Genomic DNA, 13784 nt, shown 5'->3' on the forward strand with positions numbered 1-13784 from the left:
ATCAGAATCTTACCCTCCTCCTTATAATTAATATATATGTTCGAGCAAATAAATGCTCTCTCCATCTTGCCTTAATGTATCTCAGCTCTGCATTTTATTTGGTCAATTGGGAAAAACTTTGGGCTGAGCTAAGATCCATGGGCAGTGGAGGAGTGTTTGGTCAGTTTACTTAGGATTTTCACAATGGATTAATGGCCTCAAGACATTTTGGCAATAATGGTGAATGTACAAAGAAGTTTGTACTTAGTAAAGGGGTTAGGCAGGGTTGCATACTAGCTCTCTTTCTTTTTATTATATATGTGAATCGGCGTGAGAAGGCCTTACAGTTAAGGGTGTAGTGTCCCAAGAGCCGGGGACAGATTGGTTCTGGCTCTTTTATATGTGTTTTAATTACACATACAGCAAGATCTTTATAGCAGTAGCAGTTTTGAACCCTTTTAGTTGATTTTATGAATAGTTTGGATCTGCGCACCAATTTTAGTAAATCACATGTTCTGATCCTGGGACCAAAGAACACAAAAAGTGCCACATTGTTTGGCCCATGGAAGGTGGATACCTTTACATACTTGGGTATCTTACTAGACTCTAAACTTAGTTGGCAACTCTGGCCTGTTGGCACCGCACTGCAACCCTGGTCTTGCCGCCACCACTGAGCCACTGCTTGCACTGTGACCGGAGAGCAACGCACTTCACACCACCTTGCTTCACATCGCCACCATGGTATCACCCATGATGCCACTCCCTGCCGACATTGACGCAACTGCCTACACCCTGGCCTGGGGACACTGCTTGTAAGTAACTCGAGGCACGGCTCCGTCTCACACTGCAGCCTTGGCCTGCCAGAGCCATCGATTCCAGTATTTCAGCAATGACGATGTCGCTGCTTGCACCGTGACCTGCCAGCACTGCTCCACTTCACACTGCAGCCCTGGTCTCACATACGCCGCTTGACACCGGCACCGAGCTGCTGCCTGCACAGCGAACAGAGGGCACCACCTGCCACACCAAAGCCCCGACACCTGCCAGCGCTCTTGACTTCAACCTCACAGAGTTTGATCTGCAATGCGTGTGACTTCATGGGCCCGATGATGCCTGCACCGACCTCTGGGACCACCGCCTCTTTAGAGAGAGCTCATCGCAAGGTCCACAACGCCCTGCATTTCAAAGATACTGTTTCCTGGTCATCAGACACCGTAGCTGGCTCGCGACACCGAGGTCACCCTGAAGTGTGGGATTTGTTTGTTCATGATAGCCCCAGACGAAGCTATCGACTTCAAGGAAGTGTATTGTAAGTCTATGTTTGTAATATTCGTATGTTGATTACTGTATGTTAGATTTTTATAATTTTGTTCTTCTATTACACAGGTAAAAATTGGCTACTTTTCTAAAACTTGTGTGTGGTCCTTTTGTAGTGTTTTCACTGTATTACTGTGTGTTATGTGCAAATGCTTTACACAATGGCACTGAGATAAGCCTGAATGCTAGTGCCAAGCTACCAAGGGTGTGAACAGGGGTTATTTTGGAAGTGTAGTACCCTTTAGGAAGGGTCCCTACTTGGACAAGGTGCATACCTCTTCCAACTAAAGACCCCGAACTCTAACAAAGGAATTGGACTGTGTCACAAAACAGTTTTCAAATGTCTGCACCACGAAATATGCCTCTATTCCAGAAATGAACTGTGTGCTGACCGTGGTCACCGGACCTCACTATTTATTGGTCTCATTATTCTCTCCTCCTGCTTTCCCTGATGCACCAATGTTTACAGCCTTAGGTAATTTATGGCTGGCCATGAACTGCAGCTGGCACGTTTCACACTTTTAAAAGAAATTAATTTATTCCAAATGGGCTTCTTTAAAGTACGTTCATTGCGATCAGTGGCCTGTTTCCATGTTTTTATGGTCTGATGTGGCAGTGCGCCAACTGGCAACAATTTGCTTATTTATTTGACATCTCAAACCGTTGTCCTCACACTTGCCTGTTTCTCTCATGCTAGATGGACCTTGACTATGACACCAGTAACCGGTTCTACGAGAAGTTGGTTGTCCTGGAAAAGCAGGTCAGAGAGCGAGTGCGCTAAGCAGCACAGAAGGAGAACTAATAGTGACCAGAGTGTGGGATCAGTGTCTACCTCACACACCTTCAAGGGAGAGTACACTTTGGAAGGCCTTATAGTTGCAGGCGTAATGTGCACTTCAGCTGATCCCTGTGAACAGACAGAAAAAAACTGTACTTCCTACAATGTGTGAATCCTGGACCATCTGCTCAGCAATATAATGTTGCATCCAGTGGTGCATACACTTCTCCAAAATAATCACAAAAACAGTTTTAACTTTACCAATATTTTTGTATTTTGTGTAGACTTTCTTCTTGGACTACGATGTCTGTCAACTTGAGCCTCCAGAACTGCCAGTTAAGAAGGCCGATGAGGCACGTAGGATGGAAGTTGATCAAGGAAGCTTTGCCTCATTTTTTATAACAATTATGGACTATGAATATTAGGTCCACAGCCTCTCAAGTCTAAGAAAAGGACCACCATATGACCAACACGGTCTCTGCTGCTCATCCTGTATCCATGCCAAATAAATATAATTTTGGTTAAAAAGGGAGGTGGAAAAGTAAATTGCATGCAAAAACCTGGAACCCTCGTGCTGTTGGAGGATATTCTGACTTAAGCACTGATAGTGTACTGAAGTCATGCAGATTTTCCAATTTTTGAGTAGAAGTTCGCAGAATGCACAACAACCATACGTGTTTGTCTATTTTATGGGATGTGACTTTAGTACAACAAACACAGATAGATCATGTAGTTCTTTTTTTCTGGATACTGGATTGCAGGCCTTAGAATCCCCTTTCACCGTAGATGTTAGTTTCTTTAGAAGTTATATGACAGTAGTACAGGGTTCTCTAAAGTCTGTCCTGGAGGGCCAGATCGATACCAGATTTTTAGGATAACTACATTTTTCTTAATGGGGTTCTGTTAAAAATTAGGCATGGATCAGGCGTTCCAGGGCGGACTTTGGAGAATCCTGCGTTAGTACATAGAGCAGACATAGGTTTGACATAATTGTTCTTTTAGTACATTGCATTGTCCCTGATCATAAATGCATAGAGATTACTTACATATGTTTGATGTTTATGGTATCTGACTTCAGTTCAGAAAATCCACTTACAGCACACAGTTCTTTTTTTGAATAACACATTAGATTGCACAGAGTAAATCAGACATGTCCTCGGTGTTATTTTCTTTTCATTCAGAAGTGAAAGTCTAGTCTTAATAAATCTTCTGTTGAATCTGGCCTTTACGACAGAGCTTTGGTACATTTATTTCCTTTGTCCCTCAAAATTGGAAGCAGTAATTTTTGTGTCGGTTGCAAGCAATCCTTATGTGTGTCTTTTTCACACCATGATAGTCTAAAAGAGTTCCAAGCTTTTTGGAATGGCCTTCTTTCTCCTAGTCACATTTCCTGAATGAAACCCATTATGTATAACCCGTCGGCATCCAAGTACCTCAACTTTGGACCTGAGTGGCACAGACAGTCCAGTGCCATGTCTGCAGAGCCCATTATTCATCTTCTTAAATGTTCATAAACAAGGATTAGTTTTACCCAAGTCAGATGTTTGATCCTAGAACATCTTTAAAAATGATAGGAAGAAAATAATGATGGACTGAGATGCTGCCCTTAGTTAATTACTGGTAGCCAAGATTAATTTAGGCATTCCACCCATCATTTTCTTGTATTTCCCAGTGCGAAGCTCGAAGTGTGAAGGGTCTACCCAGATGTTGGCCACATGCTCACTGCAAAACAAGACCAACCCATATGTCTATGATAACTGGGTATTAAGCTAAACTTATAACAATTGTTCACATGGAACTCATTCAAAAAACAGTTCTTTAAATTCTTACAGGAAAAAGAATGTCTGTGTGGATATAATCAAATGAACCCGAAAATAAATGGAGGGACCAGAACGAATCTGTCAACAAATCGATATTGTTTTTTGAAAAAAGACTGAAGAAGTTTCTAGAGCCCAATCTATTTTCTGTCACAAAAACTCAGCTCAGCTGAGCCGAGTTATTTATTTCCACTATAATGCAAAAACATTTTTTTTAAATTCACAAAAACACTCATACTGTTTCGGTGAGATTTATTATAGCATATAGATTGGGCTCTAGAAAATTCCCCGCCTCACAACTCGCTACCTCATTTCTCTCTACCACATACCTATTTCACTATCCAATCTCTGTTTACCTCACCGTTCATTCGCTACCTCACTTCTCCATCTCTCCTCTCTCTTTCTACCAGCATTCTCTTTAATTCACTGTTCTAATTGCTCTTTTCTTGCTCTAATTTCCATACCTCTGCCTCTTATTCTCCATCATTACCTTCGCTCTCTCATCTCGCTGTATCTCTTTCACAGTTTTGACTCGCCCTAATCTTTTTTATTCAATACATCTATCTAGCTCACCTCTCTATCTCTGCCTTTCTCCGTACCTCTCCATTCTCCTGCCTAATCTCTCCTTCCGTACCTGAACCCTTTCAATTCCAAACTCACCAGTCTGTTTTTCTCTGCCTCACTACTCTCTTTACCTGACCTATTATTCCTTGACTCACTTGTCTACATACCTCAACCCCTCCCTACCTCTCACAATTCATCGTTCTCACTTTTCTCTCTATATACCTTGCCCTCACTGTACCCCACTAATCTCATTCTCTCTCTTTGTTTCCTTTTACCTATTTCTAGCTGTATGTCCCTCTAAAACCTTAATTATATCCCTGTCTTGCTTTCTCTACTTACCTCTTTATCTTTCTACCTCCATGTATCCACAGTTCTGGCTATCTCATCTTTATCTCTTTAACTCGCATCTCTCCCTGCTTCAACTTCCTATCTCATCTCTATCTCCCTTCTACCTCTCTCTTTACCCTCCCCCTTCCTCTTAATCAGCAGACCCAAAGTTAAATGTCTAGCCAGAGATGTTCACACTCTCAAAGATAAGAGGAGGGACAAGGCAGGGAAAGAGAACAAAGGAGAAGATTATCTGATAGAATGGTGAAATTCCTTGAAGTGTGCTTTGATTTTTCATGTTGCAAAGAGGATTCCAGGATTTGTGATCACAGCTATCTGGAAATTAAAGTTATAATTCCAAGAGGTTATGTTATGTTATGTTAACTGGTGTTTTGTTAAGCGCTCCGCTACTCAAGCAGAGTGTCCCCGCGCTATCAGACCCAGCACAGCATAACCCCGGCGGAGGGGGGAGATTATTGGTGGAACAGCCACGTTTTGAGCTCTTTTCTAAAGGACAGTAAGTTCTCACTCTTTCCTAATGACAGTGGCAGGGCATTCCAGGCCCGGGGCGCCAGATATTTAAAAGATCGACCACCGGTCCGAGCATGCCTAATTGCCGGGACCGTGGTCAGTGCAATGACGCCGAGCGTAAGGCTCTAGACGGATGGAGAAAACCAATTCTCTTCCTTAGGTAAAGTGCACCGGTGCCGTGGAGTGCCTTAAACGCGGTGGTGAGAGCCTTAAACTCAATGTGTTTCCGAATTGGCAACCAGTGGAGAGACTTCAGCAAACCCGCAGCATGGGAACTACGGCTGAGGCCAAAAATTGCCTGTGCCGCCGAGTTCTGCACCACCTGCAAACGCGATAGAAGGTACTCAGGAAGACCAAGGTAGAGCACGTTAGCATAGTCAAGCCTTGATCCCACCAAGGCTTGTACCGTGGTTTTCCTGTGGACAATGGAAAGAAAAGGGAGGAATTTCCTTAGCGTTTTTAGTATTCCAAAGCACTGTCCAACCAGGCCCAGAATCTGTGGTTTCAAGAGTAAGACAGTTGTCCATCTTAACTCCAAGATTCTTAGCCGCCATGGTGTCGGCGGAAGGTGGAAACATACCCGCCGGCCACCAGGACTTCCAACCGGTGTCCGGGGGACAACCAAAGAAAAGAACCTCGGATTTGTCTGAGTTGCATTTTAGCTGGTTTCGTTGAAACCAGGCAAAAACCGCACCCAGACAGCTCTTAATGCGATCCCCATCAAAGTCCATGTTCTTTCCGCAGGTGAAGAGAAGCTGGGTGTCATCAGCGTAAGAGACAATCTGGGCGCCAAATGACTGGACCAGTGCCGCCAAAGGGGACATATAAATGTTGAAGAGAGTGGGGCTTAAAATCGACCCTTGGGGGACTCTTACCTCCAGAGGCCGCACTGCAGCTGAGTACGGTGGGAGCATGTGTCTTATTAAATGTATGCACGAGCCTACAGAACATCCTCCAAGTCACCCTTAACATGGCTTTCCTACAGTGGGATTAATAGGATGCTTAGACACTTAATTCAATGTAAAATATTGATGTTTCAAGGCAAAAAAAAAATCTGGATCGAGGCACAGCGAGAAATGGCCTTCCCATACATGTTCAAGCTTTCTTTTGGTTCTCCTTGGTGAGACAGTTTATGCTTTAGGCTGTTTTTGGGTGTCTCATTTCTTTAAAAAATGAATGTATAATTCATTATTGTTTGGCTTTATAAGGACTTGAACTAGCTAAATATGTGTAATGAATTTAAAGTTGTTCTAAACATGGAGCCCCATCATACGTCTTGTCTGAGCCTCAACAAATCCTTAAGATGTCACTAATTTTAGGGGCCCAAAACAACAAAAGGAGCTAAGGCTTAGCTTTACTTGAAGTGAAGATGTGCACAGAAGATATAAATGGAGGCAATCCTTTTCCAACTATATGCTTTGCTCACAGCACACTTGCACCTTTGCTCTCACAATCCAGAAAAGAACAGACCACACATCTGCCTAAAGAACATCCTATTCAGAAAGAGGTCCTGGCACCCTCACACTCCCCATCCCAAGATGCACGCAAGCTCCATTCAAATGGATTCACACTTCCTCTTCTATGAAGCTTTATAAACACTATCGTGTTTCCTCTCCAGCAAGTTGTACAGTGCTTCATTGCCCTCCAGTTAGACCTCTACTCTATTACTACAATGCATACTTACACATGTAGAGGTAAAGAATTGTCTCTGAATAAGCAGACATTTTTAGTTTGTCCAGAGATCACCCACAGTTGCGAGTTGTACTTATTTTCCCTCGATTTCGAGCACAAGTATGAAGAATTGTGACATTGCCCATTTTGTTCAGGTGTGTCTTGATGAAGAATCTTGCTTAATTATGTAGACCATGAACATGCGACAGACCCTCCACAGCTGTCCGACATCTTTATCACTCTTAATACATGTCTTTATTTTAAGGCCAATTCTGATCTTTATTAGTGAGCCCCCCGCAAACAAAAAAATATGATTTTAATAAAGGCATTTGCAAAGCTGTTCTTGGAAACTATGTGTGCGCTTCACATTCTCTCACAACGTTGTCCTCTCCTTGGATACATGTCAGCGATATAGCCTCTGTTCTCAAATGTTTGTCTCGTCCTATTGACCTCAAATGGGATCTACCCTCTGATCTGGGTTGTCCCACATTCTCACTTGATCCTTCCCATTCTTTAGCCAATGGTTACCTTGGTCACAATGAAGATGAGGATGGTAATTATAACAGCCAGCCAACAGACGGAGGACATCACATAGCAGTGTCGGCAGGTTGCATCTCCTGGCCTGGAAATGCATGTGAACCTGCCACCGCTTGTGCAACCGTCCAGAAGGGCGCGGAGGCAGTGAGGTCTGCGTTTTGGGAACTCCTGTTGGGTCTTGTTGGCCGATTGGTCTCTTTCTTTGTTTTGCAGGTAGGTAGCATGTTCCAGAGCACCTGTTTTGTCCGCTCCAACTTTCCCAAATGTGTCTTGAGGTACAGGAGCTGCTAGGAGCTGGTTTGTAGGATACGAATGGGCTTCTCGGTTGAGCACCAGATTCTGCTAATGGATGCAGAAGGTTAGAAAACAAAGAGAATAAGGATGAGGTATCTATTTTTTATATGTTTGCATCAATATATCAACACAAGTCCCTTAAAAAAGATACCTATTTTACAGAAAAAGCTGGCTTGTGATTACGTGAAACTGACTTCTATTACATACTATACTTTAATGCATAGTAAACCGTTATTTCAAAATTGATCCCAGAAAGCTGTGCTCCAGTTGGTATTGGATCAGTTTAACCAAATTAGGGGGGAGGGAGGTTGACAAATGTTATTCCTGACCCATCCTTTCCCTTCGGCTAGAAGTAGTGGGTAAATGTAATCTATCCCTTCCTTAGTACTTGTGCCAATGCAGTTCCTCCTCTGTCTGCGAATGTGTGCACACAAGCTAAATGGAAAAAAGACTAAAGTGGAACAGTAGGGTAGTTCAGGACTTGCCAGCCGCTGCCTAGGGATACATGCGGCTGCTTCTGCTGCTGCCATGGACTATAGCCATGTTGCAGCTTTGAGTGAGTGCCTATGATTAGTTCTCACATACATGGTTCTCCCTGAAGTACTTCTAAAGGAGACCTTATGAACAAGATTAAAAAAAAACTCTAAAAGCAATAGTTGTTCTACTGGGTCTATGGCATGCCACTTCTCATATCACTTAAATCACAAAAAGGATATGACTTATGAGAGATAGATCTAACACTTTTTTGTCAACAATAATGTCTCAATTTGAATGTTGTTGTGTTAAAGGCAGGGGAAACCCAATTAACCCTTGTAGGCTTGGGCACAAAGTAGTTTAAGTCAAGGGGTGCTACAAGGGACTTATTTAGAACAGATTTAAATTCATTAATGAGTTGTACATATGTAACGCACTCTCGTGTATCCACAGGATAACCGTCTTATATCAACTGTAACAAATATATTGGTGGAAGGCAAAAGGAACACATAGAGCAAGAATCGTATTCAGTGTTCAAAACATTTTTTATACTGCAACAAAAGTAGGGAAACAAATACAAATGAAGTAAAGCAAAAAAAGCAAAAAAGGTCATGAACAGAGGTCAATCAAATTTTCACTACAGTTCATAACTAGGAACATCAACTCCAGATATTTAAAGACACAACCAAAATTAATTAATAAAAAAAGGTTGCGAATTGGTGACAGAGCAACGTAACAGGAGATGATGGAGTGTCGACGTTTCGGTCTAAGTAGCAGTCGTCAGATAGACCATCATCAGGACGGTGTTTTTCTATGCAGGAAAAACTCCCTATGCGAAATAATAAATGCAATATTATCAACCAATGTCTTTGAAATTAGAAATACATTAATAGATAAATACATGCTCTATGTGTCAAATAAAACTTATGTATCCATTTATTCTCAGAGATCACTCCTTCCTAGTAACCACTGAGAAATGGTTTCTAAAATAAACCTGAGGCAGTATAGCTCAAAAAGTAAATCTGCATATCTTTCACATGATAAAACTAATACGTTAAAACAATATTGAAAACGTGTACAGTTCTTCATTTATAAAAAGAAGAACAAATGTTCATTAAAAAGCTTGCCAAAGATTTCATTTGAATTCGGCAAAAATATGTACAAACATTTCTAAACTACCAAAAACTTGTAATTGCCATTCAAATTCTGCATTGGTTCCAATGGCACATTACATCGAGCATTAGTCAATATGGTTGGACTGTTACCTCAAATTACCAAATAAACACACTGGCTAAGGGTGAAACAGTGAGTGAGGACATATTTAGAACGAAAATCAATACATTGGTGCATTTATCAGAACATCAATCAAAAGAGGTTAGTTCGGTTTGTCACCTTGAATCCTCAAGTGGATCTTTTATAAGCACGGAAACAGCAGTGGCATGTGGCAAGAATGTCCCATATAAGTGCGGAAACAGCAATGGCGTGTGGCAAAGATGTCCGACACGGAGCTTCAACTAGAAAATAAGTAAATGTGGAGTCCTATAAGGAGCCGGAGTCAACAACCAAAAATTAAATTTGTTTGATTGGATAAACAAAACATCATACCTTGAATTTAAGAAGTACGGGCTATGGCTGTTTGCCAAATTTCACGTGAAGATTAACATCAGAGATTTCTGTGGGAAGTTAATATTGGGTTGTTTTAGTGGTCTGTGACATATTTCGAATCTGAAAAGTTTAACTGTAGAACTGTAGCGCTAAATTGTAGTTCAAACGTGGCTAAAAGTCACTGCTGAAACTGATCTGTGTTTAAAATGTTGGCATCACATAGCAGAAAAGGGGTATAAGTTACAACTGATGACGACGCGCCCGTATGCCGGTTCTTAACACTGCTTAAAGTAAGTAGCCTGTTTCGTGGCGAGGGGGACGTAATTAATGCGAGTAAATTTCGGCCCTCGTTCTGTAAAAAATCGGCTTTTATTTTAACAATAAGTTAACACTTTTCCATAGTTGTATTTAGCATTCAGTTGAATCTAAAATGATCCATATGCCATTTGGGACTAATGTCTACACTGTTCTCTCTCATATTGGCAATTCATTAGCATTGTGATTTTTTGAAACAAATCGGATTCCGACTAGCGGTAACTTATACCCCTTTTCTGCTATGTGATGCCAACATTTTAAACACAGATCAGTTTCAGCAGTGACTTTTAGCCACGTTTGAACTACAATTTAGCGCTACAGTTCTACAGTTAAACTTTTCAGATTCGAAATATGTCACAGACCACTAAAACAACCCAATATTAACTTCCCACAGAAATCTCTGATGTTAATCTTCACGTGAAATTTGGCAAACAGCCATAGCCCGTACTTCTTAAATTCAAGGTATGATGTTTTGTTTATCCAATCAAACAAATTTAATTTTTGGTTGTTGACTCCGGCTCCTTATAGGACTCCACATTTTACTTATTTTCTAGTTGAAGCTCCGTGTCGGACATCTTTGCCACACGCCATTGCTGTTTCCGCACTTATATGGGACATTCTTGCCACATGCCACTGCTGTTTCCGTGCTTATAAAAGATCCACTTGAGGATTCAAGGTGACAAACCGAACTAACCTCTTTTGATTGATGTTCTGATAAATGCACCAATGTATTGATTTTCGTTCTAAATATGTCCTCACTCACTGTTTCACCCTTAGCCAGTGTGTTTATTTGGTAATTTGAGGTAACAGTCCAACCATATTGACTAATGCTCGATGTAATGTGCCATTGGAACCAATGCAGAATTTGAATGGCAATTCCAAGTTTTTGGTAGTTTAGAAATGTTTGTACATATTTTTGCCGAATTCAAATGAAATCTTTGGCAAGCTTTTTAATGAACATTTGTTCTTCTTTTTATAAATGAATAACTGTACACGTTTTCAATATTGTTTTAACGTATTAGTTTTATCATGTGAAAGATACGCAGATTTACTTTTTGAGCTATACTGCCTCAGGTTTATTTTAGAAACCATTTCTCAGTGGTTACTAGGAAGGAGTGATCTCTGAGAATAAATGGATACATAAGTTCTATTTGACACATAGAGCATGTATTTATCTATTAATGTATTTCTAATTTCAAAGACATTTGTTGATAATATTGCATTTATTATTTCGCATAGGGAGTTTTTCCTGCATAGAAAAACACCGTCCTGATGATGGTCTATCTGACGACTGCTACTTAGACCGAAACGTCGACACTCCATCATCTCCTGATACGTTGCTCTGTCACCAATTCGCAACCTTTTTTTATTAATTAATTTTGGTTGTGTCTTTAAATATCTGGAGTTGATGTTCCCAGTTATGAACTGTAGTGAAAATTTGATTGACCTCTGTTCATGACCTTTTTTGCTTTTTTTTTGCTTTACTTCATTTGTATTTGTCTCCCTACTTTTGTTGCAGTATAAAAAATTTTTTGAACACTGAATACGATTCTTGCTCTATGTGTTCCTTTTGCCTTCCACCAATATATTTGTTACAGTTGATATAAGACGGTTATCCTGTGGATACACGAGAGTGCGTTACATATGTACAACTCATTAATGAATTTAAATCTGTTCTAAATAAGTCCCTTGTAGCACCCCTTGACTTAAACTCAATCTGAATGTGGCTCTCAATTGATACTTCAATCGAATATCTTTCATCGTATTAATAATTTCAAACACACTCCGGAATTAGCTGTAAATCAATTATTTTAATGCTTCTATTAATTCTTTTTGAATAAATTCCATACTTAGTACGTATTTCATACAACATATACACTATCCTTATATATACCCTTAACAAGCTCGAGCTGCCCAGATATACACTTTTTACATTGGGTCCATCTCCAAGGGAATCCACTTAAAAATTCTGTGAATCAATTGCCTAATGTCCATGTGTTCCACATATAATGTGCTTCAGCTAGTGATCCTTGTATCAAATATATTTTTCCAATTGTGGTGGGCTCCTCTTTTGAAGAAAATAGACAAGTTTCGGCCAGGTAACTTTCGGCCTCCTCAGGACCATGTAAGGAGTGTGAATTCTTTAGATTAGAAGAAAATAAAATAACCCTTAGTCAGTCAGGGTTTTCAATTATAATTGCACATATATATTTGCACAGTGAGAATGTGTGTAAATATTCAGTGCCAGTGCGGTACATAGAACCCATCACTGAAACTAGAGGAAAGAAACATCCTTTATGCACATAGTTAATACAATTCTGGACAGAAAACGCCAATTACTAATACCATACTTCAGGGGCAGAAAGCGCTGAAAGAATCGCCAAACTGTGGTACATTTCTGACACGAGTAATATCCACTTTGTGAGCATTTGCCCAGTGATATACCACCGTGAAACATGGATGCAAAGTGATATGCTAAGAATACGGGACGTGTCGAATGGTTACTGGTTGTGCCGGGTGTGAATCCAATGTAGTATCCCATGGCCCAAACGGATCTGAGCTCGAGTAAGTGCATGTACATACATCATACCGCAAATGTCTCCCACTGGGAGAGGATGGGCGGGTGACTATATTGTATTACATTGTATTGTATTGTATTGTATTGTAGCGTGCTGCCCACCAAAAAGCTCTTCAACACCTCATAGGTAGCAAGCACTATATAAATGCAAACCCTTCCCTCTACTATTCTTTTCAATCCAAATAACAGACTAACATGTCCAGCACTCAAATTAATTTCATATTCCCCTAGAGTAATTCAGCACTAATACTTTTTTGGTTCCGGAGTAGTGTGCTGCTCGTCTAGAAGCACTTTGACACCTTATTGGGGTGGCAAGCGCTATATAAATGCAAACCTTTACCCTATTTTATCTCTCCACTATCCTTCTCTAACCAAATAACAGACTAACAAATGCACCGCTCAAATGAATTTCATATTTCACTATACAAATTTCACCACTAATGATTCGTGGGTTGCAAAGTATCGTTCCATTCACTGAAGAAGCATTTTGACGCCTCGTCAAGGGCAGGAAGTGCTTATAAATGCAACTACAATACAATACAATGCACACAAATCATATCTCAAACAGCTCCCACTGGGAGAGAAGGGGTCGGCAAATATATTACAAGTTCCCTTGTTGCTTTGAGGATGGAGTGTCACTGTGCCAAGTTGAAGCCCTTCGTTATCCCTGTGGGGAAACACTTTGTTACAGGTAGTAGCGGCCAGGGGTAGCAATCAAGAAATCCTCATTAATATTCATATGGATGTTGACAGGAGTCATGAACACCTTGTGCGGCTGGTACTCACGCATGGACTGTTCATCCGCAGCCTCAGTTAAGGCGGCTGTCCTTACGTGGAAACTAGCGAGGTCTCCATCAGGTTTACCATTGCCAGGTGCTTCCCAAGGTTATAGAGATCCGGCGACCGTGAAATGAAGCTCGCTGTCCATCCTGCATGCGTCCCAGAAAAACGAAAATACAAAGCGAGGATGCCGACCCTGCTAGCACTTGGACTCCAA

General features: G+C 41.0%; 2 protein-coding genes across 2 annotated transcripts in view; one reads left to right on the forward strand and one right to left on the reverse strand.

Annotated features, from left to right (window-relative positions):
- Positions 1-3302, forward strand: part of LOC147668780 (3-keto-steroid reductase/17-beta-hydroxysteroid dehydrogenase 7-like) — a 126762-nt gene extending 123460 nt beyond the window's left edge. The window contains exon 9 of the mRNA XM_086948436.1: positions 1994-3302. Coding sequence (XP_086804562.1) covers positions 1994-2077 — 84 coding nt within the window. The 3' untranslated portion in view covers positions 2078-3302. The remainder of the gene's footprint in view (positions 1-1993) is intronic.
- A 4073-nt stretch (positions 3303-7375) lies between these two features.
- Positions 7376-13784, reverse strand: part of LOC147668781 (uncharacterized) — a 39495-nt gene continuing 33086 nt past the window's right edge. The window contains exon 3 of the mRNA XM_086948437.1: positions 7376-7863. Coding sequence (XP_086804563.1) covers positions 7498-7863 — 366 coding nt within the window. The 3' untranslated portion in view covers positions 7376-7497. The remainder of the gene's footprint in view (positions 7864-13784) is intronic.

Source organism: Lissotriton vulgaris, unplaced genomic scaffold (genome assembly GCF_964263255.1).
Source record: "Lissotriton vulgaris unplaced genomic scaffold, aLisVul1.2 SCAFFOLD_533, whole genome shotgun sequence".
NCBI classification, from domain to species: Eukaryota; Metazoa; Chordata; class Amphibia; order Caudata; family Salamandridae; genus Lissotriton; species Lissotriton vulgaris.